This window comes from Lagenorhynchus albirostris, chromosome 10 (genome assembly GCF_949774975.1).
Source record: "Lagenorhynchus albirostris chromosome 10, mLagAlb1.1, whole genome shotgun sequence".
Classification (NCBI taxonomy): Eukaryota; Metazoa; Chordata; class Mammalia; order Artiodactyla; family Delphinidae; genus Lagenorhynchus; species Lagenorhynchus albirostris.
Genome location: NC_083104.1, coordinates 85,037,097 through 85,064,905, shown reverse-complemented (window position 1 = coordinate 85,064,905; position 27,809 = coordinate 85,037,097). Strand labels below are relative to the sequence as shown.

The window sequence follows — 27,809 nt, the reverse complement described above, 5'->3', positions numbered from 1 at the left end:
TGGAAAAATGGAAAAAAATGGATAGAAAGTCAAGTGTGTTATCACAAGGGGAACTTCTGAAATTTGAAATGCATTATTTTAAGAACTTAAAAAAAGGGCTTTTCCCTACTATGACTCAGTAGAGCAAAGTACTTTTTTTCTGAAGAGCTCTATAAAGTATAATTTCCTAGTAATATGTGCCTCAAAATTAATACGGTTACATGAATGCTTATGCACACAGTAAAAAGGAATCTTGTGGCAAATGCGAAGTGAGCAGACTAATTCCCTGAGAGCCCTCAAAGCAGCCATATGATTCAGGTAGCTGCACAGGCTTCACTGACCTTCAGTGACCTCCCCAGCGCAAAGCATAGCCTCTGCAGCCTGCCTTGGCGATTTTTAGACTAGTGTAAGAGAGGCTGGTTTAAGAGCTGATCTTTGCGATTGCCCCAATTCATAAAAAGCGTCACCCCTTTTGACATCTTATCAGTCAATCACAAGGCAGTGACATTGTTACTGTGGATAATCTAAGAGTGTCTGCAGCAGATGGGCAGGTGTTCAGAGCAGCGAGGCTAGGTCTGCAGCCCAGCACTAGTGACTTCCTTTGGATATATGTTCATTAGACTTGGATGTACTGGGGCATTAGCTCTGGGCACATACTTCCCAGTAATTAGGGAAAGAAAATTTGGAATATTTTTTAACTGAGAAAATATAAAATACCCATCTTCCTGTTTGTATACAAACCCCACCAAATGCGAATTCTTAACCTAACAGAAGCAAACAGAGCATTCGCCACAACTCTTAGGTAGAGATGAACTCTATACCAAGTGCTCTCCAAGGGTATCTAGAGGACTCACGGCTCTTTCAAGACCCATGCATCCAACCAGTCATTTTTAATTCATCATAATCACAAAGCACTTTCCAGAAATATCAAAAAGTAAAGTAGGTCAGTTTTCATGGAATGTCTGACTTCACCATAAACACTAATGAGAAATTTGTCTTGGACTGGGGAGATGGAGTTTGAAGGAGAAGAGGAAGGTGGTAATGTAAGGTACTATCTTTCTTCCATTAAACTCTTAAATAATAACATAACTTCAAAAATACCAAGCTTGGCTTCCCTGGTGGCGCAGTGGTTGAGAATCTGCCTGCCGATGCAGAGGACACGGGTTCGTGCCCCGGTCCGGGAAGATGCCACATGCCGCGGAGCGGCTGGGCCCGTGAGCCACGGCCTCTGAGCCTGCACGTCCAGAGCCTGTGCTCCGCAACGGGAGAGGCCACAACAGTGAGAGGCCCGCGTACCGCAAAAAAAAAAAAAAAACAAGCTGGCCATCACCAGCAGTAGAATAAGCAAACAGCTCACACATACTCACGCATACAAATACAGCAATGTTTCAAGGTTATTATGACTTTAGACAGATATATTCGCAATCTGAACAAATCAAAAGGTAAATACAAAAAGATCTTAACAAGAGCCCACTGGATCCAGAAAAGGTAACATGCAGTTTCTAAAAATAGGAGAAACAAAATAAAAAGGACTTTTCTGATAATGAGGTTTAGATTAGATTATTCCTAAGGTTTATCCTAATACTAAAATAATATTTCTGTAGCAAATGTTAGGTCAGACTTTTCCTAAACTAACCTCAAGGTCAAGTTGTCTGTATAGGAGCTGCTTAGTTGCTATCCTGGGCTTATATAGAGTGGGTGAAGGAAAGTGACATAAATTTGGAAGATTTGTGAGTTTAGCTGTTCTTCTATTAGTTGTAATATATCAGACAACTTTATAAAACATTTTCTGAATTTAGCTGCCCCCTGTACCAATATTTTAGATAGATAGATAGATGGATGGACGGACGGACAGATGAACACACAGATAGACAATTAAAAGTCTGAAGGCAGGATGGAGAACTCACCTGCATGGCCACCTCTTTGCTCTCACTCCCGGGCCCCAGGGACCACTCATAGAGGACAATCTGGTGATCATCACTGCTCTGGTTTCCATTCAAAGTGATGGAGTTTTGGGGCAAAGTTATGGTCTGATTTGGTCCCGCATTGGCAACTGGTGGATGGTCCACAGCACTGTTGACTATCAGGGCTGCTGTTGTGGAGCTAATGGCTCCATCTGAGTCTGTAACAGTCAGTCTGTGAAAAGGAAAGGAAGCTATCACACTGCACGAATATGCCAAACCTCAAGGCAAGTGGTCAATTTAGTCTGCTTATGGTACATTTCTCAGAACAACTGAGAGCAGGTGTAAATAGAAATTTGAGGATGAAGCTGAGGAAAGAACAGAGACCTGAGGCTACATTTTTCCTTTGTTTCTGTTGATGTACTTTATTTTTAGCTAGTAATATATTCACACGATAGAGTTTTATTTTGTATGGGTTTCTCATTATTCTCTGAGATGCTGGATGAAGAGACCATCCTCAGACAACACAGAAGCCTCTCTCTACCACCTGACACTCAAAGTGTATCCGCTTTAAGTCCTGCCTGAGGCCTGAGCGTGTAGAGACAGCAAATCACTCCTGAACTTTTAGCTACAAAGCTTTTTAATTTTCTCATTCTTTTCTAGAGGACTTAATATGAAGTGTTTTCAGGACACTCCTTGCAAAGCAATTTTAGGATTAAGCACTTTGAAATACAAACGATACTCTGCCTACACAAACAACACAGAGAGCTGCACTGACCCTCCTGTAGTAAACTCATTGGTGATGTGGCAACTGGATCAGTGAAATAAGGTCACTTCATTCTTCTGGGGCCAAGATTTAGTTTGCAGCAGCAATGCATGTGTAACAGGTATAAACAGGAATATGAGAATGAAGCTCTGGAAAGAACACAGGCCTTATTTGTAGGTAAGGTACCTGTACAGGGGGCCCCCATATTCTGGGCCTCTATCCCACATACTCCATACAACCAGGGTCCAAACTCCAGTTCTCGCTCTGATGGCAAATCAAACACCTAAGGTCCTTCCTCCTCAACCAGGCTGAGTCAGGACACATTCTGGGCCCCTAAGGGAATTTCTTCCTAGTAAAATGGGGTTAGCAGTAGGCCTGCCTTGGGACTTCCCTGGCGGTCCAGTGGTTAAGACTCCGTGCTCCCAATGCAGGGGGCACAGGTTTGATCCCTGGTTGGGGAGTTAAAAAAAACAAACAAACAACAACATAAAAACAAAGTAGGCCTGTCTCAATGAGACAGGTAAAGAGTCATTAAATTAAAATTAATCAAAAGAACCTCATAAAGTGGCATTTCACTGTATATAAATTTTACCCCAATAAATAAGTGTTATAGAAAGACTTTTAAAAATAACTTTTCTGAAGTCCCCTTAGACTTTTATGTCATAAAGTTTCCACAAGTTTACCTTAGCAAAACCCTCAGATAAGAAGTAGACAATAATTTGGCAACATACATCAAACTCCTTAAAAACATACAGGCCTCTGACCCAGAAATTTTACTTGCACTCCAAAATTTAACGATAAGAATGTTCCCCCAAACGTTGAATAATGGGGCTAAATTAATTTTCTAAAATGTATCAGCATCAAACATGATGTTGCAGAATATTTAATGACATAGATATCCATAGTTAATGGGAATCCAAAATCAGATCCACTCATATATGACAATTTGATATAGAAGAGATGTGGTCTTGCAGATTGAGAAAGGACAGACTAGACAATAAACAGTAATGGGACAATAGACTGATTATCCACATGGGAACCAATAAAATTGGATCTAACCACGGCAGACATGCAGTCAATTCTAGAAGGATAAAATGTAAACATGAAAGACAAAATTTTTTAATTTTAGAAGAAAATATAGAAAGTAGCTTGTAAAACATCTTATACATTTTGATCCAAGTAAGAAAAGAGTTTTAAGTTTATGTGTATAGAAAAAGGACCATAAATATAAGTACTATACTCTTTTTTTTCTTTTATGTTATTTTCTTTATTTGCCATGTGCTCATGTTAATTTTTTTTTTAACATCTTTATTGGGGTATAATTGCTTTACAATGGTGTGTTAGTTTCTGCTTTATAACAAAGTGAATCAGTTATACATATACATATGTTCCCATATCTCTTCCCTCTTGCGTCTCCCTAGTACTACACTCTTAAGGATGTTTATTCCTAGGTAGTGGAATTATGGGAGGTGTTTAATTTCCTTCTTTCTGCTTCTAGATACATTCTGTTTTTTATTTTTATAGCAAACATGCATTATTCTTATTATAAGAAGAAAATATCATTTTTTTAAACACCTGCATTGTTACTTGTCTCTTGAAACCTATATTTCTTCTGGATCAAGCTGTGGCAGCCAGTGTGGTAAACTAACCATAAATACACAACATGTTTTTATTAGTTCCCCAACCAGGGATCAATCTAGTATAAATACCTACTCAGCAAAGAATATGGCAGATAAGCATATGAAAAGATGCTCCACATCATACAGTACCAGGGAAATGCAAATTGAAACAACAACGAGATACCACTACACACCTATACTATGGCCAAAATCTGAAACTCTGGCAACACCAAATGCTGGAGAGGATGTGGAACAACAGGAACTCTCATTCATTACTGGTGGGAATGCAGAATGGCGCGGCCACTTTGGAAGACAGTTTGACAATTTCTTACAAAACTGAACATACTCTGTAAGAGATGATGACTTTCAGACAATAAGGTTGCAGCTGGAAGCTACTAGCAGCTACTGTTTTGAGAATGACTGGTGGTGTCCTTAGATCCCATACAGTTCAGAAAATTCAAGTTCTCAGCAATACACAAACATGTCTGAAATCACGTCCACAATGGCCACCTAGTTTTACCTTGGATAAACAAACAAAAGCTACTCTATTTTGACTTTTAAATGCATTCTCCTCCTCAATGGCCAAACCAAATGTACAATGTATGTTTAATAAGCCACAAAACAGGCCACCAAAAAAAACCCAAAAAAACCAAGCATACTCTTACCATACGATCATGCTTCTTGGTATTTACCCAAAGGGGTTGAAAACTTCTGTCCACACAAAAATCTGCACATGAATGTTTATGGCAGCTTTATGGACAATTGCCAAAACTTGGAAGCAAGCAAGATGTCCCTCAGTACGTGAATGAATAAATAAACTTTGGTGCATCCAGACAATGAAATATTACTCACCACTATAAAGAAATGAGCTATCAAGCCATAAAAAGACACGGAAAAATCTTAAATGCATATTACTACATGAAAGAAGCCAATCTGAGAAGGCCACTTACTATATACTTCCAACTGTATGATACTCTGAAAGAGGCAAAACTATGAAGACAGTAAAAAGGTCAGTTGTTACCAGAGGAGGGGGAAAAGGAGAGGGATGAATAGGCAGAGCACAGAGGATTTTTAGGGCAGTGAAAATACTCTGTATGATACTATAATGATAGATATCCGTCATGATACATTTACCCAAACATATAGAATGTACACCAAGAATGAACCCTAAGGTAAACTATAGACTTTTGGTGGTTATGATGTGTCAATGTGGGTTAATCCTTGGTAAAAAATGAACCATTCTGGTGAGTGATGTTGATAACAGGGAGACTGAGCACGTGGGGAGCAGGGCACATATGGGAAATTTCCATATCTTTCAATTCTATTGTAAACCTAAAACTGCTCTTAAAAAAATAAAGTTTAAAAAAAAAAACCCCACACATGAGCACTGGATGCCCCATGTGGCTACTCACTCTACCCCTACAAGGCCTATAGATTCCCAGAAATCCACTCAATAATAAAATAAGCTTTCAGAGCTAGGTAAATTTCTTTTTTTTTTATTGGTGTAAAGTACATATAACTTACCATTTTAACCATTTTTAAGTGCACCATTCAGTGGCATTAAGTACATTCACATTATTGTATAACCATTACCACTATCCATCTCCAGAACTTTTTCATCACCCCATACACAAACTTTGTACCCATTAAACACTAACTCCCCATTTCCCCCCTACCACCACCCCATGGCAATCACTATTCTGCTTTCTATCTCTATGAATTTGACTACTCTAGGCACCTTAACTAAGTGGAATCATACGATATTTGTCCTTTTGTGAGTGGCTTCATTCAGTTAACCAAATGTCTTCAAAGTTCATCCATGCTGTAGCATGTCTCAGTAGTTCATTTTTTAAGGCTGAATAATATTTCTTTGTATGTACATACCTCATTTTGTTTACTCATTCATCGGTTGATGGACATTTGTGTTGTTCTATTAACACTGGAGTATGCTATAGACTGAATGTTTTCTGTTCCCCCAAAACTCATATATTGAAACCTAATCCCTAATGCGACTGGTATTTGGAGGTGGGACCTCCTGGGTGATTAGGTCATGAGGGCAGAGGCCTCCTGAATGGGATTTGTACTCTTACAGAAGAGACCTCAGAGAGCTCCCTTACCCCTTCTACCATGTGAGGACACAGTGAAAAGATGGCTGTCTATAAACCATGTGAAGAGGGCCTTCACCAGACACCAAATCTACCAGCACCTTGATCTTGGACTTCCCAGCTTCCAGAGGTATGAGAAATAAATTTCTGTCATTTAAAAGCCACCCAGTCTATGGTTATTTTTGTTATAGTAGCCTGAATGGACGAAGATAGTGTACAAGCATCTATTTGAGTCTCTGCTCTCAGTTCTTTGAGGTATATATCTAAAGTGAGATTGCAGATATGGCAATTCTATGTTTAACTTTTTGAGGAATTGCCGAGCTATTTTCCACAGCAGCTCTACCATTTTCCATCCCTACCAGCAATGCACAAGGATTCCCATTTCTCCACAGTCTCACCGACACTTGTTATTTTCCATTTTTTAAATAATAGCTATCCTAATGGAGTAAACTGCTTCTTAAGCGGAGATTTCCAATAAACCAAAACAGAAGTTTTTACAACATGTGTAAAATCTAAAGCACTTTAGAGCACCTCTGTGGACTTTTTAGTCAAAGATGAATCCAGTCAGATGCTTGAGAGTTCCTTAAGCTGGCTAGACTTCTGAGGATTCATAAATACATATGTACGGGCTCCTTCTCTGAAATCATCAGATTCTTAAAGCAGTATATGAGGTCTTAAAAATATAATAAGCTCAAGTGTGTGGGGTGCAGCTAAGCAGCACTGAGAGGAAAATTATACCTGTGAAAGATGTATAAGCTTTTAAGGAAGCTCTAATATGAACGAACCAAGATTCTACTCTAAGAAGTTAGAAGAAAAAGAACAAAGTAAATCAAAAGCAAACAGAAGTAAGGAAACAGTAAAGAGCAGAAAAGAACAAATTAGAAAACAGGCAAATATAATTAAAACAGTTCTAGTTAGGGTTCCTTGAGAAGATAAAAGTAACAAACCCCTTAATTAGACTTATCAAGAGAAAAAGAACACAAATCACCAATATTGGAAATGAAAAAGAGGTTATCAGTACAGATCCTACAGACATGAAAGGATAATATGAAAATACTATGAACAACTTTATGCCAAAAAATACGATAATTTAGAAGGAATGGATGAATTCCTTGAAAAATACAACTTACTAAAAACTGACACAAGAAAAAAACAGATAACACATCGTCATTAATCAACTATACTCCAATATAAAATAAAAATAAAATAAAATAAAATAAAAAAGAAAAATTAAAAAAAAAACAGAAAATCTAAATAGGCTTACATCTATGAAAGAAATTGAATTTGTTATCAAAACTTTCCCCAAAAGAAAATTCCAGGCCCAGATGATTTTACTGGTGAATTCTATAAAACTTTCAAGGAAGAAATACCACCAGTTGTTCATAAGTATTTCAGAAAATAAAGGAGGATGGATCACTGGTCAACTTGTTTTATTAGGCCAGTATAATCCTCATATCAAAACCTTGTGACAATGCAGAGAGAGAGAGAGAAAGAGAGAAGAAGGCACAGACCAAATCTTTCATGAAGACAGACATAAAAATCCTGACAAAAATATTATCAAGTTGAATCCCATGCTACATAAAAAGAATAGCATGGGGGCTTCCCTGGTGGCGCAGTGGTTGAGAGTCCGCCTGCCGATGCAGGGGACACGGGTTCGTGCCCCGGTCCGGGAAGATCCCACATGCCGTGGAGCGGCTGGGCCCGTGAGCCATGGCCACTGAGCCTGCGCGTCCAGAGCCTGTGCTCCACAACGGGAGAGGCCACAACAGTGAGAGGCCCGCGTACCGCAAACAAACAAACAAACAAAAAGAATATCATGATCAAATAGGGTTTATCCCATGAATGCAAGGTTGATTTAACATTCAAAAATCTCACACAATACATAAAAATAACTCAAAACAGATCATAGATCTAAAAATAAAACCTAGACCTATAAAACTTAGAAAGAAAACAGGATCTTTGCAATCTTGTGATTAAACAAAGTTTACTTAGATAGAACACAAAAAGCATGAAACATAAAAGAAACAATTGATAAATTAGACAATCAAAATTTAAAACTTTTGCTCTTTAAAAGATACCATTAAGAGAACAAAATGTCATATACTGGGAAATATCCACAACACATATATAAAACAAAGAACTTGTTTCAGAATGTATAAAAATCTTACAACTAAGTAAGATGTAATTTTTAAAACAGGAAAAAGATCTGAATGGAGACTTCACAAAAGAAGTTATATGAATGGTCAGTAAACACCTAAAATATGCTTAATAGCATTAGTCAACAGGAAAATGCAAGTTAAAACCGTAATGAGATACAACCACCCATCAAATTAGATACAATTAAAAAGACTGATTACACCAAGTGTTGGTGAGGATGTGGATTCTGGAACTCTCATCCACTACAGCTGGGAATATAAAATAATACACCCACTTTGGAGAAGAGTTTGGCAATTTCTTACAATGTTAAACATAAGCTCACCGTAGAACCTAGCCTTTCCACTCTTGGGTATTTACTCCACAGAAATGAAAATACATGTCCACACAGACTTGTACACAAATGTTCATGGCAGCTTTATTTGTAATAGTTCAAAGTTGTAAACAACCCAATGTCCATATTAGATGAAAGGATAAATTGTGGTATATCCATACATTGGAATAGTACTCAGCAACAAAAAGGAACACACTATCAATAGAGACAACACCATGAATGAATCTCAAAAATCATTTGCTGAGTGAAAGAAGCCAGGCAAAAAGGAGCACCTACTGTACAATTCCATTTATGTGAAATTCTAGGAAGTGCAAGATAACTTAAAGTGGGGGAAAGCAGGTCAGTGGTTGCCCAAGGACAGGAATAGAGAGAGGTTTGGATTGCAAAGGGGCATGAGAAAACTTTTGGGGATGATGGAAATGTTTATTATCTTGAATGTGACAATGGTCTGACAGGTGTATGCAAATGTCAAAACTCATCAAATTTTATACCTTAAATATGTTCAGTTTATTACATTTCAGTTATATCTTTAAAAGTTGTAAAAAGATAAAGAAACAGGTAAATCCTATAAATCTGCCTCACTTTCACTCTGAAGAGAGAAACTTTCTTTCACGTATCTCAACACAGCAAAATAGATGCCATCCCATACTATTCCTGACAACCAAATCCAAAGGTTTCCAATAAATACACACTTGTAATTTATATTATTGATGATGGTATCAGAGTGTAAAGTGGCTGACAACCAAAACCCCAGAGGAAACCAAATCTGCCGCCTCCTGATCAAAATGAAAAGAAGCACAATGTCCTATCGGCATCTATCAGAACTAGTCGAATTATCCGTGCTGGAAAGCGAACCCACTTGCCTGAAAGTATAGTTTCCAGGAACAAGGTTAGACAGATGTAAGACGGGGGTATCAGCTGAGGTCTTCTCCTCTTGGAAGGGCCCATTAACTTCTTCCCAGTGATAACTCACTATTTTAGTATCATCTGTACTGTCTAGAAAGATTGACAAATAAATGAAAACTAGAATTAAACACAAGAATATTAAAACATAAATTTTGTAATTTACATTATTGGGGTTTACATTTGATTTTATATGAAATTATATAATTGCACAGATTTCAAATGGTCATATATTATGTGTTAGAAGGAGGATTACTTCTTCTTTCTAAATTATCATCATGATTTTTCTTCTGGGTTTCCACCAGATTTGAGTGAGGGTGTTTCGACTCAGTTGTGAATTTAAAAAGCAAAGTGACAGGCACTGCTGCTTTTTTTTTTTTAACTCACTTCAACTACAGCCCACGATATCTTACTGATAATTCAAATAGGTATCTGAACTGACAGATTCATAAAGAATTGAGATGCTTCTATATAATTACAAAACACCTTTTACTACCCTAATCATTAAGTGTAAATCCAGATAAAGGTAGTATCCTACATGAAAACCTCCTATTTCTACTTTAAAAGACAGCAAACAACATGTACTAAGTAGAATCACAGAAGATTAGACCTGGAAGGGAGCCAGTTTCATCTAATTCATTTAAGGAAAGAAAAGTTCATGCAACAGATTAATAATCCTGAACAGTTTCCTGTGACTAAATCGCACTGAATTAGAGGAATCAAAATGTAATGTATTTTCTCATGTAAATAGTTTCATTTAAAACAGGCTTTAGGGACTTTCCTGGTGGTGCAGTGGTTAAGAATCCACCTGCCAGTGCAGGCGACATGGTCCAGGAAGATCCCACATGCCGCAGAGCAACTAAGCCCGTGAGCCACAACTACTGAGCCCTCGTGCCACAACTACTGAAGGCTGCGTGCCTGGAGCCCGGGCTCCACAACAAGAGAAGCCACCACAATGAGAAGCCTGTGCACTGCAACAAAGAGTAGCCCCCGCTCGCCGCAACTAGAGAAAGCCTGTGCGCAGCAACAAAGACCCAACGCGGCCAAAAAAAATAGATAAATAATAATTTTTTTAAAAAAGTGATTTCCGACTGCTCATCACATATACTACATCAAAAGGAGATTCTTTAATAATTGCTTTAATTCCGATCAAATAGCTAGACCCTAAAGAATTTTTTCATAGACAAGTGAGACATAACTGAAGGGAAATTCAGCCTAAGACAGAGAAGTTGTGCTAAAGGAGCTGAAGGACTTGAAGATACAGATAGATGCTCATCTATTGGTGAGTTAGCCCATAAGTCCTCACAGCCTCAATAGAGACCTCCCATTACGTCTCATAGTGCAGAGGGCAAAACCCCCTGAAGTATGGCTGGATACCCACGGCTGCCATCGATGAGGGCCGACGTCAGAGGCAGAGTGAGCTCCTGTCTCTCGGGAGAAACAACTGCCACGGGAGGCAGGTTGACTCTTCCGGCTGTGACAGAAAAAAGGACACGGGCTGAGCCCAAGTTGTCACCACCCAAATAAACCATCTGATTTTCAAAAACTGGTTATAAATATCCTGTCCGGAAGGTGTTTATCCTGCAGGCCTCAACTATGGAAAGTACTTGTAATGTTTTGGAACCCCCCTATACACTTTAGGAGCACGTCTGCAGGTTTAGATTTTTGTATGAAAGCCCAGGCTCAATGAACACATGTAATAACAAGCAAGGGGTTGGTCACAGAACCCCAGCAGCAACTGCAAGAGAGGAGCAATGGAGTAGGGTTCCAGCTCCTACGATTAGCTGGCTCTTGACTCTTTGAAGCCCCGCCCCCCCGGCCCCGCCCCCGCCAACCACGTTTAGCTCTAAGAATAACCAGGCAGAATGTGCAAAATGGGGAGCTGTCAGCCCCTGGGGAAGAGGCTGGAGGCGAGGTTGGCACTGAGCTGGCCCACATCCCTTGTGCCCAGAGGAGTGGGTGGCAGAGGCTCAAGGCCCATGCTCCATGCACTGAGCCAGGGCTGTGCCCACCCAGACAAAGGGCCACTATTTCTAATTCACACCAGTGCACTGACCTATGGACTAGTGGTGGCCTGAAAGGACCAGGGGGCTTGAAAGCCCATGGCATACATTTCCCTTGACCCCTGAGTTGCTCCCTTCACCTAAGGACAAGCTGAGTCACGGGGAATGGAGGTAGAAGGGTGAACACAGCAAATGTCAGACGGAGGAGGCTATTGCCACACCTAAGAACAGCAAGCAATAACCTTGCAACCTTACGCAGCAGTGTCAAGCAAGTACTAAGAATTATACAGAAAGAAGAAAGAAAAAAACCGTATAATCTTTGCATGTTCTCTCTACGATGGAGCCTAATGTAAGACTAAAAAAATATATTACCGTGTTATTCAGGCACCAAAAATTGAGATAAACAGGAGGCTGTCCTCTTACACAGGCTTACCTGGCTTAACGGTGACATTTACAAATCCCTCTCCAAAGGCATTTTCACTAGAAACTGCTACTTTGAAGGCATAAAGTCCTACTGACAACTGCAAGATGAAGAAAAGTTATACTGATAAACATGCAAACAACAGGACGGGTCCACTGCCTAGAAAATCCTTAAATATTCCAGAAGCCGTTCTCCTGGAATCAACATAGAGAAGGGGCTCGGGACCTGTGGACACACTGCCACATGTCTGAAGCCTATACTCTGCAACACTGAAGATCACCCAGGAAGGCCTTCAGCTTAGTTACAGATGTTCACGGGGCTTACAGAGGCATATGTGACACGGACCGACCGAGGGCGGCAGTTCTCAAACTTGAGTGTATGGGAATCTTGCATTTTTACCAAGTAGCACTGGTGGGTCAGCTGTCAATGGTCTGGGTACCAGACTTCGAGAAACAGCGCTCAGCGGCATGGGGGTGATGCTAACTCATGTTGCATCAGTAGCTGTGCAGTATCAGAAATGAAGAGAACATAATCATCTATGGGCCAAGAAGAGGGAACATTTCTTCTCGTGAGGGCTTATATCTTGGAGCAATATTTGGTAGTCAAACCATATGTGAACCGGAATGGAATTTTTGGCAATCCTAGAAATGTGCCTGACTAAGAATCAGAGATGACCAGAGTGTCTCTAACACTGAAAGGGATCAAGAGTTGGAACACAGGCTCTAACCTCACTACAGAGACCCGTAGCAGCCTGGGCCAGCCTCTCCTCCCTGGGCTGATATGCCAAGTAAGTCAAATAAAGAAAAGACCCCGCAAGCCCCTTTATTTAAATCTACCTGTCTACCTACATGCTTGAAACTGGATTCATTTATATTCTTCTTTTAATCTTAATCGTAAGAGAGACTTCTAGATTCAACAGCTAAGAAGGTGTTACCTGAATTCTAAGGTATGCTGTCAGTTACTGCCGGTTACCAGTTACTTACCTGAGAGACATTAAGAGTTTGTGTGTGTCTTTGTTTTATTTCACCTTGGTAGTATTCAGGGTGGCTTATTAAACTCCATTCATAGTTGTAGGTTGTTTCTGAGAGCAAAGAAAAATATGAGTAGTTATAAACTCTTAGAAGTCACCGTAATCTGGGCAGAGGGAGGAAAATGACAGTCTTCTATCTACTAGCAGAAATTAATTTAGATAGACTGCACTCAACTTTCAACTATCATTCAGGTAAGGAACAGTAAGGTATCTATATCTTTTTATTTTTTTATTATTTTTATATTTTTAACTATATATATATTTTTTTGCGGTACGCGGGCCTCTCGCTGCTGCGGCCTCCCCTGCCGCGGAGCACAAGCTCCGGACGTGCAGGCTCAGCGGCCATGGCTCATGGGCCCAGCCGCTCTGCGGCACGTGGGATCCTCCCGGACCGGGGCACGAACCCACATCCCCCGCATCGGCGGGCGGACTCCCAACCACTGAGCCACCAGGGAAGCCCTCTATATCTTTTTAATGTAAAATTTCTTTATTATTATAAGAACATACAACTTATAAAAATTTAGAAAATATAGAGAGTTTTTAAAAATTGCCCTAATTTCATTGTTAGCATTTGATGACTTTCCTTCCAGACTACTACACCTGACTATACATATAAATTTTAACATAGTATAATCCACTGTACTTTTCTCCTTTTAATAAAAGGCAAGGAGATTTAAATTCATTCCATCTGTCGTAGGGGTTTATATAAGGCCCAAGAACAGATTAAATATCTTTATATTAAGATGAAGCTGTCTTCCACCTTGTGATTCTAGCAATAGTTAAAGCACGAGTTACCTCAGCTGAAAGGAGTAAATGACAAATGCCAAATATTAACATCTATGCTTAAATTTTGATCCATGTGTGATAGGGAAAAATGAATAAAGGAACTAACCTGAATGAGAAATATTCAAACACCTTAAAAATGAATATACTTTTAAGAAAGAATGCATTTGACAGGTCACAGGAATAGGTCAAATGTTTGCTGAAGAGCAGAGTGCTGGATCAGCAGAAGAAAGTATTTTAAACATTTTTTGAACAACTGGTGTGAGGATCCTGAGAACCTGAGAGGCGTGTTGCCACTACAATATCTGCAAACAACCTTTGTGCACGTGCTACCTCCCTCACCTGACAGTGGAACTTTCCCAGGCTCTGTGGGTTATTACAAGTCAAAAGCTGGTACATGGAAACCTCTCCTGTTCTAAGATATCACTCTGCTTTGCATCATCAGAAACGTATGACTTCTTATCCTGACCAATTAAAGGAAATGTTCTGTATTTAATTCCTATCCTCTCACTCCATTTAAAACTATTTCAATAAACTTTAAAGCTTATGATCATCAAAGCCTTGTCATCCACTCGAGAGTGACATTCACTATGTTGTGAAAATGAATCAAAGTTGTAAATAACCAGTAAAGACACCTTAAGGACACACCAGCTAATGGGCCCCTACTGGTCCCAGAGGAAAGTCAAACTCTCACCTGCAGGTGGCGCTGGCACAACAGACGCCTTCAGTTCAACCGCATTTTCCGGCAAAGTTATTATTAGGTTATCACCAGCAGACACCGTGAGTTCTTTCACTAAAAGTTAATTAGAAATAGTACATTTCATCATACACTTCAATGATGTTAAATTACTGCCCTATGATAGATTTCTTTTTAGTATTCATAAGATAACCCATATTTTTGTAATAGTTCTTCATGCGATTTTATCTAAGATACTTTTTTCCCTCTGGCTGGTAACTGAACTGTGCCCTATATTATGTTGCAGGGTAGATTTCATAAATTTAAAACTGTCAACGTGAGTAGGCACTGTGGAGAAAACGCTTCAGATCGACCGAGCAAGGTGTCGGTGACAAGAGTTGTGTGAAAACAGGTAGTGTACTGCGGACTGGGTCTATTTTCTCTCTTGCTCCCAGCTTTGCTTGACCCCCTGGTATGTGCTATTTTTAGTCTTAAAAAGATGGAGTGTAATCATAAGTGTTTCTGTAGCATTAATCACACGCCACTCAGTTCTGATAGTAACCCCATGAATTACTGCAATGGTCTTGGTCTTGGAAACTTTCCAAGAGAAAAGCCTGTCAACCTCAATATAAAAAGGCTATTTTAACTCAAGCAGCAAAAAGCACATCCACTCTCATCAGAAGCACTTAGTCACTAAATCAGCATTCAGAACAAGGCTTGTTTCCTTGCTCCATAACCAGGATTATACTGATACGTTCAATTGGCTTGACTCAACTGGACATTAGTCTCCCTTTGTAAAATACAATTGAGATCGTCAAGATATCACATAGAGAAAAGCAAAGATTTAAAGAAAAGCCGAGTGCTCTCTAGAGGTCCTAGCTGCTTGGAGATGTTAGATGGAGATGTGGCTCGTTTAAATCTACTTCTCTCAGTCTGTACTCAGTCCCTCGAGTGCCTTCCTAGACCAGCTGCAGAGGCTTCGCTGCCATCTCTGGCTCTTCTTCCCTGTCACTTTCACTGACTCTTTTCAAGAAAAATCAGCCATTGTGGACCTAAAAGGGATATTGGTCCAAACCCATCATTTGACAGATAAAGAAATTGAGCCCTGGAGAGGCAATATAGTTGCTTGAGGCTATGTGGAGCATTAGCAGTAGATCCACCAATATCTGACTAATTTAAACTGAATTTATGTCAACAGCCACTTATCTACGAGATTGAACTCTGATAGGCTCTGTTCCAAGGCCTTGAAGATTATCAATTCATTTCATCCTCTAACTACTCTATGCAACAGGTGCTACTAGAACTCAAGGATGCTAATTCCCAGGCCAGTTTCCTTTTCCATATACTGTACAGCTCTTCCACCATTATCCTTCTCTCTACTGAAACTCAGGATCAAAGTAAATAACCAAAGAAGAGAGGGTAACCCTCAAAGTACATTACCCACAGAAAGGCTCAGGAAACAATACAAAAGTCTCTAGTAACTTCTTTAGTATTAAATCCAATGGGAGCTTTTCAATCCTCCTGTAACACCCAGCCCCTTCATCACTTCTTCCAACGTGGAAACCTCTCCTCTCTCCTTCTCTCAGTCCATGCTCTCCTCTTTCTCTACCCCTCTGTCACAGCCACTCAGTCAGCTCTATAGGCTCCTTCTGCTGTCCCAGCTCCTAATACAATGATGGCTCCAAAGTTCCACCCCTCAGGCCTCTCCCCAGCCCACCCTGTGGCTCTCCCTGGAGGGCCTTCAACTATCACCTCTACACCGAAGACACCTAGTCCTTTATCTTCAGCCCAACCACTCATCTAATTTTCAGTTCCATGTGTTCATATATCGTAGAGTCCTTTTACCTTCATCGTGACCTTCAACCACTTACCACGTTCTAATGATTCTGCCCTTCTAATATTGCTTGAATCTGGTTCCTTCCCTCCATCCCTGCAACCACTCACTACAGTTTTTTTAATGGATCCTCTTGCCTCAGGTCAACCCCATACTATTTTCTTGATATCAGTCTGATCATTTCACTTTCCTGCTTCAAACCATTCAGGGATTCTGTCTACTCATCCAATAAAGCACAAATTCCTTAGCACAGAACACAGGATCCTTCAAAATACTCTAGACTCAGACCTTGCCATTTCCACTCCATTTACATGATCAGTGCCAGCCATACTGAACCCCTCAGAGCTCTTCCCAAAATGCCCCTTGAGCTCTTGTCCCTCTGTTCCCTGGCACAGGCAGTGAATGAGAGGATGGGCAGGAAATGCCGAGCGTGGTGCCTGGCCCTGGGTAAGTGCTCAGTAAATGTAATTATCGTTATCGTTAGTACACATGTCGCTCCCTCGACCTGAACAGCATGCTGACTCCATTTTTGCTGGCTCACCTATCCCAGCATTACCACCTCTGGAAAGGCTTCTGTGGCCTCTCTGAGCCGGTCAGCCGGGCTGCTCCTTTTCTGCTCCCATAGCAGCCTCTCAAAGCACTTACTGTATTGTATCAAACCATCTATTTGTCTGTCAGCCTCATCCTCTAGACTATAGAGTCAAGGAGGGAAAAGACAATATCTATTCATCTTTTTATTCCCAGTGCCTAGCATCATTTCTGGCACACGACAGATGCTCAAATACGTGCCCGGAGGGAACGAGTAAACTTTCGAAGTTGTCACTACTATCTTCTACAGCGTGTCTTCAGCACATTTCTTCCAGTTATATTTTTTAAATTACCTGTCCTGGGGGCAGTAGGAGCAGATACAGGTCGCTGAGATGGGGCAGACTCAGTGGGGAGGGTGCTAGCGGGAAGGGTTGAAATGCTATGCTCTGTGCTCCGTGGGGTGACTGTGAGAGCTGGGCTTTTCTCCATGGTGGCTGGGCTGAACTCCAGGCTGGTTGGAGAAGGATTATGGGAAGGCATTAGGACCTAGGAGATCAATTACAAGCATAAGTTGTTATGGGGGAAAAACAAAGGTTGAACTCTTCAAGACAACACCATGTCATTGACTTTTTCAAAAATTAGACTCAGTAGCATTTGAAATACCATGTCTAACATTGCAAACCACTGGAACTCTAGACCATCTCTTTTAAGTATTCTCTGCTACCTGCTAAAAATGTAAGGCAACTCTGGGCTGGAGAATTATTATAGGCAAACATACACATACAGAAAACATTCAAGATCAAAAGAGAGAAAATACTTAGAGTAGCAATAATTGAAGACAATCAGATAATTCAACAATGAACAGGTTTCTAAAGTAAATGATCTCTATTCATATCATCCACTGTATATAATTCATAATTTAAGATTATGGTTATAGGGTTATCCAACTTAAAGTTTTAAATTAAATATTATGCGCTGGGGGGAAAATCTCACACCATGATAATAAAATGCTCTTCTGAGCTCCAACTGCCAGTGCCTGTATGGAGCCAGATAAGTAAAACTCAGGCGAAGAAGATAGGAGACCCAAAGGGGCAGCTGAGTGTGCGATCCACAGGAAGCAAAGCTGTAACTCAGATGTTAACTCGAGGGGGGCGTTGGTATTTACTGAAAACACAGCTACTCTTTTTTGCAGTTCACTTAGCCACATAAAAGAAGGTAAAATGTGTTAATACTCAGGGATGGGGGAAAAGAACACCGTTAATCTTTGAGACTTTATTTTTTTATTTTTGTTTTTTGCGTTATGCGGGCCTCTCACTCTTGTGGCCTCTCCCGTTGCGGAGCACAGGCTCCGGACGCGCAGGCTCAGCGGCCATGGCTCACGGGCCCAGCCGCTCCGCGGCATGTGGGATCTTCCCGGACCGGGGCACGAACCCGTGTCCCCTGCATCGGCAGGCGGACTCTCAACCACTGCGCCACCAGGGAAGCCCTGAGACTTTATTTTTTAATTGAAAGTCTCCAGAATGTTTAAGATAAGTACAAGGACAGAAAAATATGAAAACCTTGAAACGAAAAATACATCAAAGCAGGAAAAAAGTTGATAATCTCACAGCTTAAAAGAATGTTTAGCAAGTTTTAATGGTTGAGATTATAATGTCTAGTCAATTCAATCCAGCTTTCCTCACTTATTCTAACCTAAGCACTGATATCTTAAATAATATTTTCCTTTTTGTAAAAAAAAATCTTAATTGGTTTATGTCCCTTTACATTCTGATTTGCTCTCTTGTATCTTGAAATACACTAAATTCTCCCATGACCTGTCCTTTTGTCACTTTACTGCCAACTGCATTTGGCTTCTCCTGACCGACACACTCACTATATCCTCACCTTGTCCTGGTATTTCCCAAATGAGCAGTCTCTGAGCTCCCAACTACTCTCCCCACAGTGCAGCCTCCTTCTCTATCTCCCTGACCTTCTGGTGTTAGCACTTGAACCTTCCCTCTGTTTTGGGTATGTCTGCTCTCCCAAAGGTTCCCATTCTTTTCACCTGTGCTTTTCATGGAAAGTTCTGTACAGCTTATGTTCTCTCCTTAGTATCTTGTTCCTCCTATCCAACTGATTCTTCACTGATGAGTTTCAAGCAACCTCAGAACCTGTTGGGTCTTGAAGAAACTGTAGCGGGTCAGAATGTCACTCTAAAATATAGCACTTTGGCATGCTGATTATTCTGAATGAAAGGTACTTGAGAAACAGCCAGTGCAAGAAGAACACTCTGACCCTCCTTTGTCCCCCCTGAAAGCAAGAGACAAATCTCCCATGCAAAAGGTACCCTTCTTTTCAAGGATTATCTACAACTTAATGCAGCTCAAAAAAATTTAATTGGCTATGGGGAAAATATGTACTTTCGTGGAAAATAAAACACTGTACCAGGAGGATAGAAGGTATCCTTATCACCATAGAGTGGAAATTTAGGGCTGAGAAGGCTGTAGAAACAAACCTCGTGTTAAAGCAACAGGCCCCAAATAGAGTCCTTTATGTTAGGCCCCCAAACCAAGACTTAATTACAGTTTCAGCTCTCCCAGAAATGGAATCTTAAACCAGTCAATCAGGAATAATTTTGAGGTAATCTGCTTGATAAACCCCTACTACCCCTTAAAAGAAAGTAACCTTGTAATAACCAACCCACTTTTTTGCCTTATATTCCTTGTTTCCACTCCTGCCTAAAAAAGTTTTTCATTTTGTACCGCTCCTCGGAGCTCCTTTATACCTGCTATGCTGGATGCTGACTGATTTGAATGCATTTTTGCTCAAACTCTTAAAAATGTTAATATGCTTCAGAGAGTTATCTTTAACAGATACTTTGCCACCAATTTATTACCCCAAGCCTAATCCTCTTTGGCTTGTCAATTCTTCACAGACTGATTGTTTCTTTGTTTAAAAGATACAAAGCCTTCCTGCTTTGGTCACCTCTCATATTTTTATGGGGTCTCCAAATTTACCAAAGTAAATTTACCAAAGTAAATTTGTTTTTCTCCTGTTAATCTATCTTACGTCAATTTAATTATTACCCCAACCAAAAAACTTGGAAAGGAGAAAATTTTTTTCTGCTCCTACAAAGCCTACCACGAGAGATTTGCAAAGCCTCTGGCTACACTCGCTGTGTATATGGGCTGGCTCCAGAAACTTCTATAAAACCTCATTCATCTGAGATACCGGTAGAGGCATCTCTAAGGAGAAGCACTAAATCATCATTAGGCGGCTGACTTGTGAAGGCAGAAGAAATATTTGCTCTTTTAAACAGTCTGGTCATGAGTGCACAACAGAGGAAGACGATGTTTTGTTTGGAAGGTTCTGAGAGTCATTTTTTAGACGATACCTTAATAGGTGCCCCCAAAAGGAAGCTTCGCGCGACGTGCGTCCTAATGGGGGCCGGGCTCTGAAAGTGAACTCAGCCCCTCCCACCCTCTCCTACACACGCCAGCCACACCCACCTCTTTTCCAGAGCTGTTGCTGGATTGCTCCTGGAGCTGAAAAGTCTCTTTCTCCAGTTCCTTTCCGGAAGGTGGAGTAGTGACCAAGGGAAGCAAAAACCTTCCCCCGGGGGAGGGTTTCGGGGCCGGGGTCCACGCCGACTCGTTCAGCTCACGGTGCTCTGGGCCCTCCTGCTGCTTCTCCGCCGATGTTGCTGGGCTGCCTCCGGCAGAGGAGTTGGAACCTCCCTTGCCACGGGCCGGCAAGCCCCAATCCGTGTACCCGGAGCTCCCTCGGGGCGCCTGCTTGCCAATGGGCCGGAAGAGGCTCTGCTCCAGCTCCCCATGTGAGTACTCAGACATCTCCTCCAGGCCCCGATCTTTGCCCAGGAACGCCAAGTCCTTTCTGATATCCTCAGGTGAGTCCCCCCAGATTCCTGACGGGGAGCCCCTGTTCAGCATCAGCTCCCCGGAGTCCAGCAGCTGTGCGGGCCTCTGGGCGGGCCTGAGCACAAAGGTCAGGTAAGACCTGATGGAGCCCATCTTCCTGGGCTCGCAGTTCTCCTCGTGAGGGCAGCTCACCAGGTAGCAGCGGCCCTCAAACCACCAGGCCAGGTCACAGCTGTACAGGTCACAGCAGGCAGATGTGCAGTCTGCCACGGGCGTGGTTTGAGGCACTGGCATGATTTTGCTAGTTTCCAAGTTAGGAGAAATGATGGCATTGGAATACGTCCTCCCCTCACTGCACTGCGCACAGGCACAACCTACAAACACGCGGTCTCCAATAAGGAAGCGAGGCATATCACTTCTGGCAAGCAAATAAACCACCAGCATCTCCTATAGAAAGTCCACGGCTTTAGAGCCCATCCATCAACAGCCCCATCCGTACATCTGTCCTCCCATCCTTTCACCCCCATCCATCCATCCATAGATTCTCCCACCTGTCCATCTAACCGTCCATCCTCTCTCTTTATATGATGTTACTCCACTCAGCGAAGAGAGGCGTTCTTTTCTACGTGCGTATTTGCTTTTACACTACAATATTTTGCTCCTCACCCAAAACCCAGCTATAAAGGTTTGCTTTAGGAACAATGTCATGCTGTTAATTGAATTTTTAAACATCTCAGGTTATTCTGATGATAGATCAATTCTGATGACATATCAAAGGAGAGAAAAACTTGTCCTAAATACGGGTCTATAACAACTAGCTTTAAGCACATTCTAAACCATGAACTACAAATGGTGCCAGTTGGCAAATACAGCAGGCAGGAGAGCGGTGCTACGTAAGTGTGACCTGCAGGCCACAAACACTGTGACCAGTCCATGAAGAATAAGGGCAACTGGGGCTTTTAGAAAGCTCTGCAGCAATTTGTCATTCCCTGACTTCCAAGGACAAAAATCACTTTCCTGCTTTTTCGTTTATTTTGTAAAACAAAGAATGCTGCCCACCACCCAGTTCTACAAGGATAAAGTCATTACCCGCTGCAGTCACTGACAGTGCACCCAGAAATGAATTCAGGATGAGAAACAGGATAAGGCGCTCTGTGCTTTGGACAAACAGGCCCCGTAGATACTTAGATGCATATCTTAGGAAGAATTTTAATGAGCCCAGATTCTTGTATCTTCCCTTACATAGAAAAGCACTAAAATCATCAGCTGAGATATCTGTTCCTTGTGACTAGCAGTAATCGTTTACTTAATCGTTTACTAAGTTCTCTATTATGAGCTCCTTCCGGAAAACCAAACGATTAATTCCAACAAGTACTGCTCCCAATTAGACCAATTGAAAGCAGCACTCCATGAAAGAGTCTGGAATTAGTCAACAGAAAACGCATAATCTTCCATGAGGGTAACACAAGACCGCATGTTTCTTGGATGACCAGGAAAAAACTGTTACAGCTTGTGTTTGACTGCACGAATTCTCTAGCCCCAAATCATATATATATGGGCTTCTCCTCCTGTCTCTTCAGAACAGTTCCCTTAGCGCTACCGAGAGACTGTTTCCTGGGCTATAGTCTTCAGGAAGGTCCCTGAATAAAACTGAAACCCACAACTTTTACCCTGTGCATTTTTCTTTCAGTAGAAATTGTGTGTTGATTTTTTTACCAAAGAATCTGTGGGTGGTAGATTGGAAATAAAAACGAATTGGTCCCTCGGCACATATAGTTTGATGAGCACTGTTCTGCTGCAGAACTCAGAACAGCAAAGGATTTCTTTTCTAGTGAGGGCTCATCACTGATCATTCTCTTAATAAACTGTTACATTTTTCATAATGACAGTCAGAGATCACTTCTAACTGGAGGTAAGAGAAATGGTTAAATACAGTATAAGAATCATCTTATTTTTTTTTACCTGTATACATATCATCATTGTTATAAATTTTTCAGAATCATTCAATGACTAACACTGGCTCTACAGGAAAGTCTAATTGGTCCAATTCAATAAGAATTAGATATAATAAATATACATCTTTCCCAATGAATAAGCTAGCAACAAACCACTTTAATTCAATTGAAATGACATTTTCTCAAACCAAATCTACTTTTTTTTTAAGAAGATATTGGGGGTAGGAGTTTATTAATTAATTAATTTATTCTTGCTGTGTTGGGTCTTCATTTCTGTGCGAGGGCTTTCTCTAGTTGTGGCAAGCAGGGGCCACTCTTCATTGCGGTGCGCGGGCCTCTCACTATCGCGGCCTCTCTTGTTGCGGAGCACAGGCTCCAGACGCGCAGGCTCAGTAGTTGTGGCTCACGGGCCTAGTTGCTCCGTGGCATGTGGGATCTTCCCGGACCAGGGCTCGGACCCGTGTCCCCTGCATTAGCAGGCAGATTCTCAACCACTGCGCCACCAGGGAAGCCCCAAATCTACTTTGTAAAAAAATCACCTTAATAGTTTTAGCCTTCTATTTTCTAAAGAAAAGCTTAGTCTCAGATATGGAGAGGAGGAAAAAAAAATAATTCTGCTGAACATAACAAAATAGCATTTCTAATTAAGGTCAAGAGACGATGAAGCGTATAAAATAGGCAGGTAATCTCCAACTTCCAGTTCTACCCTCAAAAATAGTGTCCTTATTTGTAAAGATATCACTACATTCCTTTAAATGAAGGGGGCTTTAACTGAAGACTCAAACTAGAAATTTCTTTCAAACACAAATGGTAGGATATATTTTATTTCCCTTGAACAACTGTTGGGTCCTCTCCTTTTGGGCAATATGATTCATAAGAACTATCATGTTTCATTTCTGGCTCTGGCCACCAGAAGCTTAAAAGCCAATTTATAAAACTGTGTCACAGAAACCATTATACAGGGAAAAGGCTGTGATCCTGGAATAAGCACATTGTTACACGTGGGTAAGAAGCATGGCAGGAACCTTCAACACAAAGCTTAAAGCAGTTTTCCATCAGGTTGAAGGTGGAGATCGCCATTTATTGGGTTGGCCAAAAAGTTTGTTTGGTTTTTTGCCATAAGATGGCTGTAGTAGCACTTAGTTGTCTTTAACTTCACTGGAAACAATTTTGTTAGATTCAGTTGTGACAGCTGTCATATCAGCGTGCATTTTAAAAAACCTTATCAAAATTGGTGAATTTCTGTGTAGCCATTTTAATACTGAAGATGGAAGGAAAAAGCAACATTTTTGGCATATTATGCTTTATTATTTCAAGAAAGGTAAAAATGCAACTGAAACACAAAAAAAGATTGGTGCAGTGTATGGAGAAGGTGCTGTGACTGATCGAGCATGTCAAAAGTGGTTTGCGAAGTTTCGTGCTGGAGATTTCTCACTGAACAAGGCTCCGTGGTCCAGTAGACCAGTTGAAGTTGATAGGAATCAAATTAAGACATTAATTGAGAACAATCCATGTTATATCACACGGGACATAGCCGACATGCTCAAAATATCCAAATCAAGTGTTGAAAATCATTTGTACCAGCTTGGTTACGATCATTGCTTTGATGTTTGGGTTCCACAGAAGTTAAGTGAAAGAAACCTTCTTGACCGTATTTCTGCACGTGATTCTCTACTGAAACGTAATGAAAACGTTCCATTTTTAAAACAAATTGTGACGGACGATGAGAAGTGGATGCTGTACAATAATGTGGGACAGAAGAGATCATGGGGCAAGAGAAATGAATCACCGCCAACCCCACCAAAGGCCGGTCTTCATCCAAAGTAGGTGATGTTGTGTATATGGTGGGATTGGAAGGGAGTCCTCTATTATGAGCTCCTTCCGGAAAACCAAACGATTAATTCCAACAAGTACTGCTCCCAATCAGACCAATTGAAAGCAGCACTCCATGAAAGAGTCTGGAATTAGTCAACAGAAAACGCATGCTCTTCCATGAGGGTAACACAAGACCGCATGTTTCTTGGATGACCAGGAAAAAACTGTTACAGCTTACCTGGGAAGTTCTGATTCATCCACCATATTCACCAGACATTGCAACTTCAGATTTCCATTTATTTCATTCTTTACAAAATTCTCTTAACAGAAAAAATTTGAATTCCCTGGAAGACTGTAAAAGGTACCTGGAACAGTTCTTTGCTCAAAAAAATAAAAAGTTTTGGGGAGACGGAATTATGAAGTTGCCTGAAAAATGGCAAAAGATAGTGGAACAGAATGGTGAATCCAAAAAAATAAAATGGTGAATATGTTGTTCAATAAAGTTCTTGGTGAAAATGAAAAATGTGTCTTTTATTTTTACTTAAAACCCAAAGGAACTTTTTGGCCAACCCCATACCTCTGGGACAGATCATCATTTTGTTCTGCAAAAAATCACCTGAATGGGCTGTTTAGATATATACCTTAAGCAGAGATCTGAACGCTAAAGAAAGAAGTTTGAAAAGGTGGGTTTCGCAACAACTAAACCATTCTCCCTTTGGGCCAAGTTGCCATAATTACTTTGGAATCTATTAGACTCACTCAAGAACGTTCTTGAAGAGACCGGAAACACTCACATGTTTGTCCCCTCTACAAGTTGGCAGCCCAATCCATGAACACAGTGGGCACTCCATGATTGTTGACAGATCAATAAAATCATCGGTTAGCATCTTATCAAAGGTAAAGAGGATAGAGAGAAAAGACAGACAAACCCTAAATCACATTTATTTGGGCTCAGTAACTCAGGAACTTTGAATTAATGAAAAACACCTCATAAGAAAAGGACGAAAAGCAGTGAAAAAGTGGGGATTTGAGAGAGAGAGAGAGAAAAGAGGGCTCAAACATTAACGACAGCATTCTCCAGAGTAAAGAGTACACTGAGTATGGAATAAAGGAACATCTTGCCTTGCATACTAAGCAGTGGTGAATTTAATAAGACGGACGGATGGCGCGGGGAGAGTAAACTTCAGGAAACGATAGGGCTTTCCCGATGGTAGTATTTCCTGAAGTGGCCCTTGTATGATCTAAAACTGTGCTTATAAAAATTTAGATGCTTCAGACTCCTGACTCACACCCACTAGAAGTTCTGATTCAGTAGGTCTGGATGGGGCCCAGGAAACCACATTTTAACCAGGGTCACTCTCAGGGAAGCCTCGGCCTGGTTTTACCATACTTGGACAAACCCCGGATATAAAACCAGTTTCCCTGGCCATATCTCCATCCTCAATCTTTGGTAAGTTCAAAGGGGCTCAGCTGGCTTGGCTGGCCTAGTTGGGGCATGAATCATCAGAATTGATGCTCACCAATGATTTTACGCCATGGTGTGTCGACAAGAAGCAAACAGACTATATGAAAATAAAGATATATGATAAAAAAAAAGAGTCTGTCATTTGCTTTCCAAAAAAGATCTACTATGCAATTCTTTTAAATAAATACATGAAGTTTTCCTGGTATATATGAAATGTGATTTTATTTCCCCCAAAATAGTCATGATAAAAAATTTAAATGCCTGTTTCCAGAAACCACTTATGCATGAGGTCTGCCTTTTTTTTTTTTTTTTTTTTTTTTTTTTAGCGGTATGCGGGCCTCTCCCTGTAGCGGCCTCTCCCGTTGCGGAGCACAGGCTTCGAACGCGCAGGCTCAGCGGCCATGGCTCACGGGCCCAGCCGCTCTGCGGCACGTGGGATCTTCCCGGACTGGGGCACGAACCGGCGTCCGCTGCATCGGCAGGCGGACTCTCAACCGCTGCGCCACCAGGGAAGCCCGAGGTCTGCCTTTTTATATGTGAAATAAGTCTATTGGAAAGCAAACACACAGCATCTTCACCTCCTCAGGTTGATCTGAGTTACTTAAGCCAAAGATAGGAAGTCCAAGTGTGATGTCTGGTGGTGTCTCCAGGGTAACGGTTTCCTACCTGTAAGGGTCACCAGCAGCAGCAATGAAGAGAGCGCACCTGTGGGGGGAGCCATTTTGACTCACACGGTGGGTGGAAGCAGGCTTCAGAGATGGCCCTGGGGGGTCTTTGGGGCAGGCTTCCTTTGATGTTTCTTAGGAGCCAGATTCGGCCTCAAGAACTTCAAAGGAAAAACAGAAAAGAGACAGGAAGGAAGAAACAGGTAAACGCAGAAACATACAAAGTTACTTCTATTATTTATTCATGGCAATGGGAAGCCTGTCTTGTTTACATCCCAGGGCCATAGTGGGGTTCAGGGCAGGACACGCCAAGATGTGCCACTTTGGCATGTGGATTATTTCAAGCTGGAACCAGTCAAGGTCTAAAGGATTCAGGAAGAATCTTTGACCTTCCCCCTAACTGCCCAAAAGGATTTAGTTAGAAGACCTGTTCCAGGAAGGGACCTCTCACCATAAATAAATACAGTATAATGTGAACTAGGTGTGGTAGACAGGGAGGAACATAGCAAAGTCTGTTTGTTAAAATTCCTCTCTGTGTTCTTTTGTCTCTGTATGATGCAGCAAACATTTGTTTACCAAACATGTGCTCTTTTTCATCTTCCTGTGAATTGCCTTCCTTCCCTTTGAAGTCCCAGACCCCTACCCCCTTCTCCTTGGTCCAGGATGACATATATACCTCATTTTACTGACTCTCATTTTACCTGGAATCTCTCACATTATGTGGGTTTCCTGTACGTAAGCAATTAAATTTGGTTTTCTCTTGTTAATCTGCCTTATGTCATTTTAATTATTTGACCAGGCAAAAGGACCAAGAGCAGAAGGGGGAAATTTTCCCCACCCTGACAACCATATCTCAGGCAAACCATCCACTGAAGTTTGTTCAAATAGCAAGTACAGTTCCTAAGGAGGGGCAAAGGGTTTCTCAGGCTTTCTCCCTTTATAAGCCAAACCTGGGGAATGAAATAGAGTCAATCATACTACTATATTTCATCAATTCTAACATATAAATATTTTCA

At 41.1% G+C, this 27,809-nt stretch overlaps 1 protein-coding gene across 3 annotated transcripts in view; it reads right to left on the bottom strand.

Moving 5' to 3' along the window:
• KIAA0319 (KIAA0319 ortholog) overlaps positions 1 to 26,849 on the bottom strand; it is a 50,368-nt gene extending 23,519 nt beyond the window's left edge. For 2 of the 3 annotated variants that reach the window (XM_060164258.1, XM_060164260.1), the window contains exons 1-9: positions 26,795 to 26,849; positions 20,525 to 21,267; positions 17,390 to 17,582; positions 14,693 to 14,791; positions 13,169 to 13,266; positions 12,198 to 12,285; positions 11,143 to 11,235; positions 9,722 to 9,854; positions 1,887 to 2,115 (exon numbers count right to left, since the gene is read on the bottom strand). In XM_060164258.1, the coding sequence (XP_060020241.1) occupies positions 1,887 to 2,115; positions 9,722 to 9,854; positions 11,143 to 11,235; positions 12,198 to 12,285; positions 13,169 to 13,266; positions 14,693 to 14,791; positions 17,390 to 17,582; positions 20,525 to 21,267; positions 26,795 to 26,849 (1,731 nt within the window). The remainder of the gene's footprint in view (positions 1 to 1,886; positions 2,116 to 9,721; positions 9,855 to 11,142; positions 11,236 to 12,197; positions 12,286 to 13,168; positions 13,267 to 14,692; positions 14,792 to 17,389; positions 17,583 to 20,524; positions 21,268 to 26,794) is intronic. The other variant, XM_060164259.1, reaches the window with a different exon arrangement.
• Between the last annotated feature and the right edge of the window lie 960 nt (positions 26,850 to 27,809).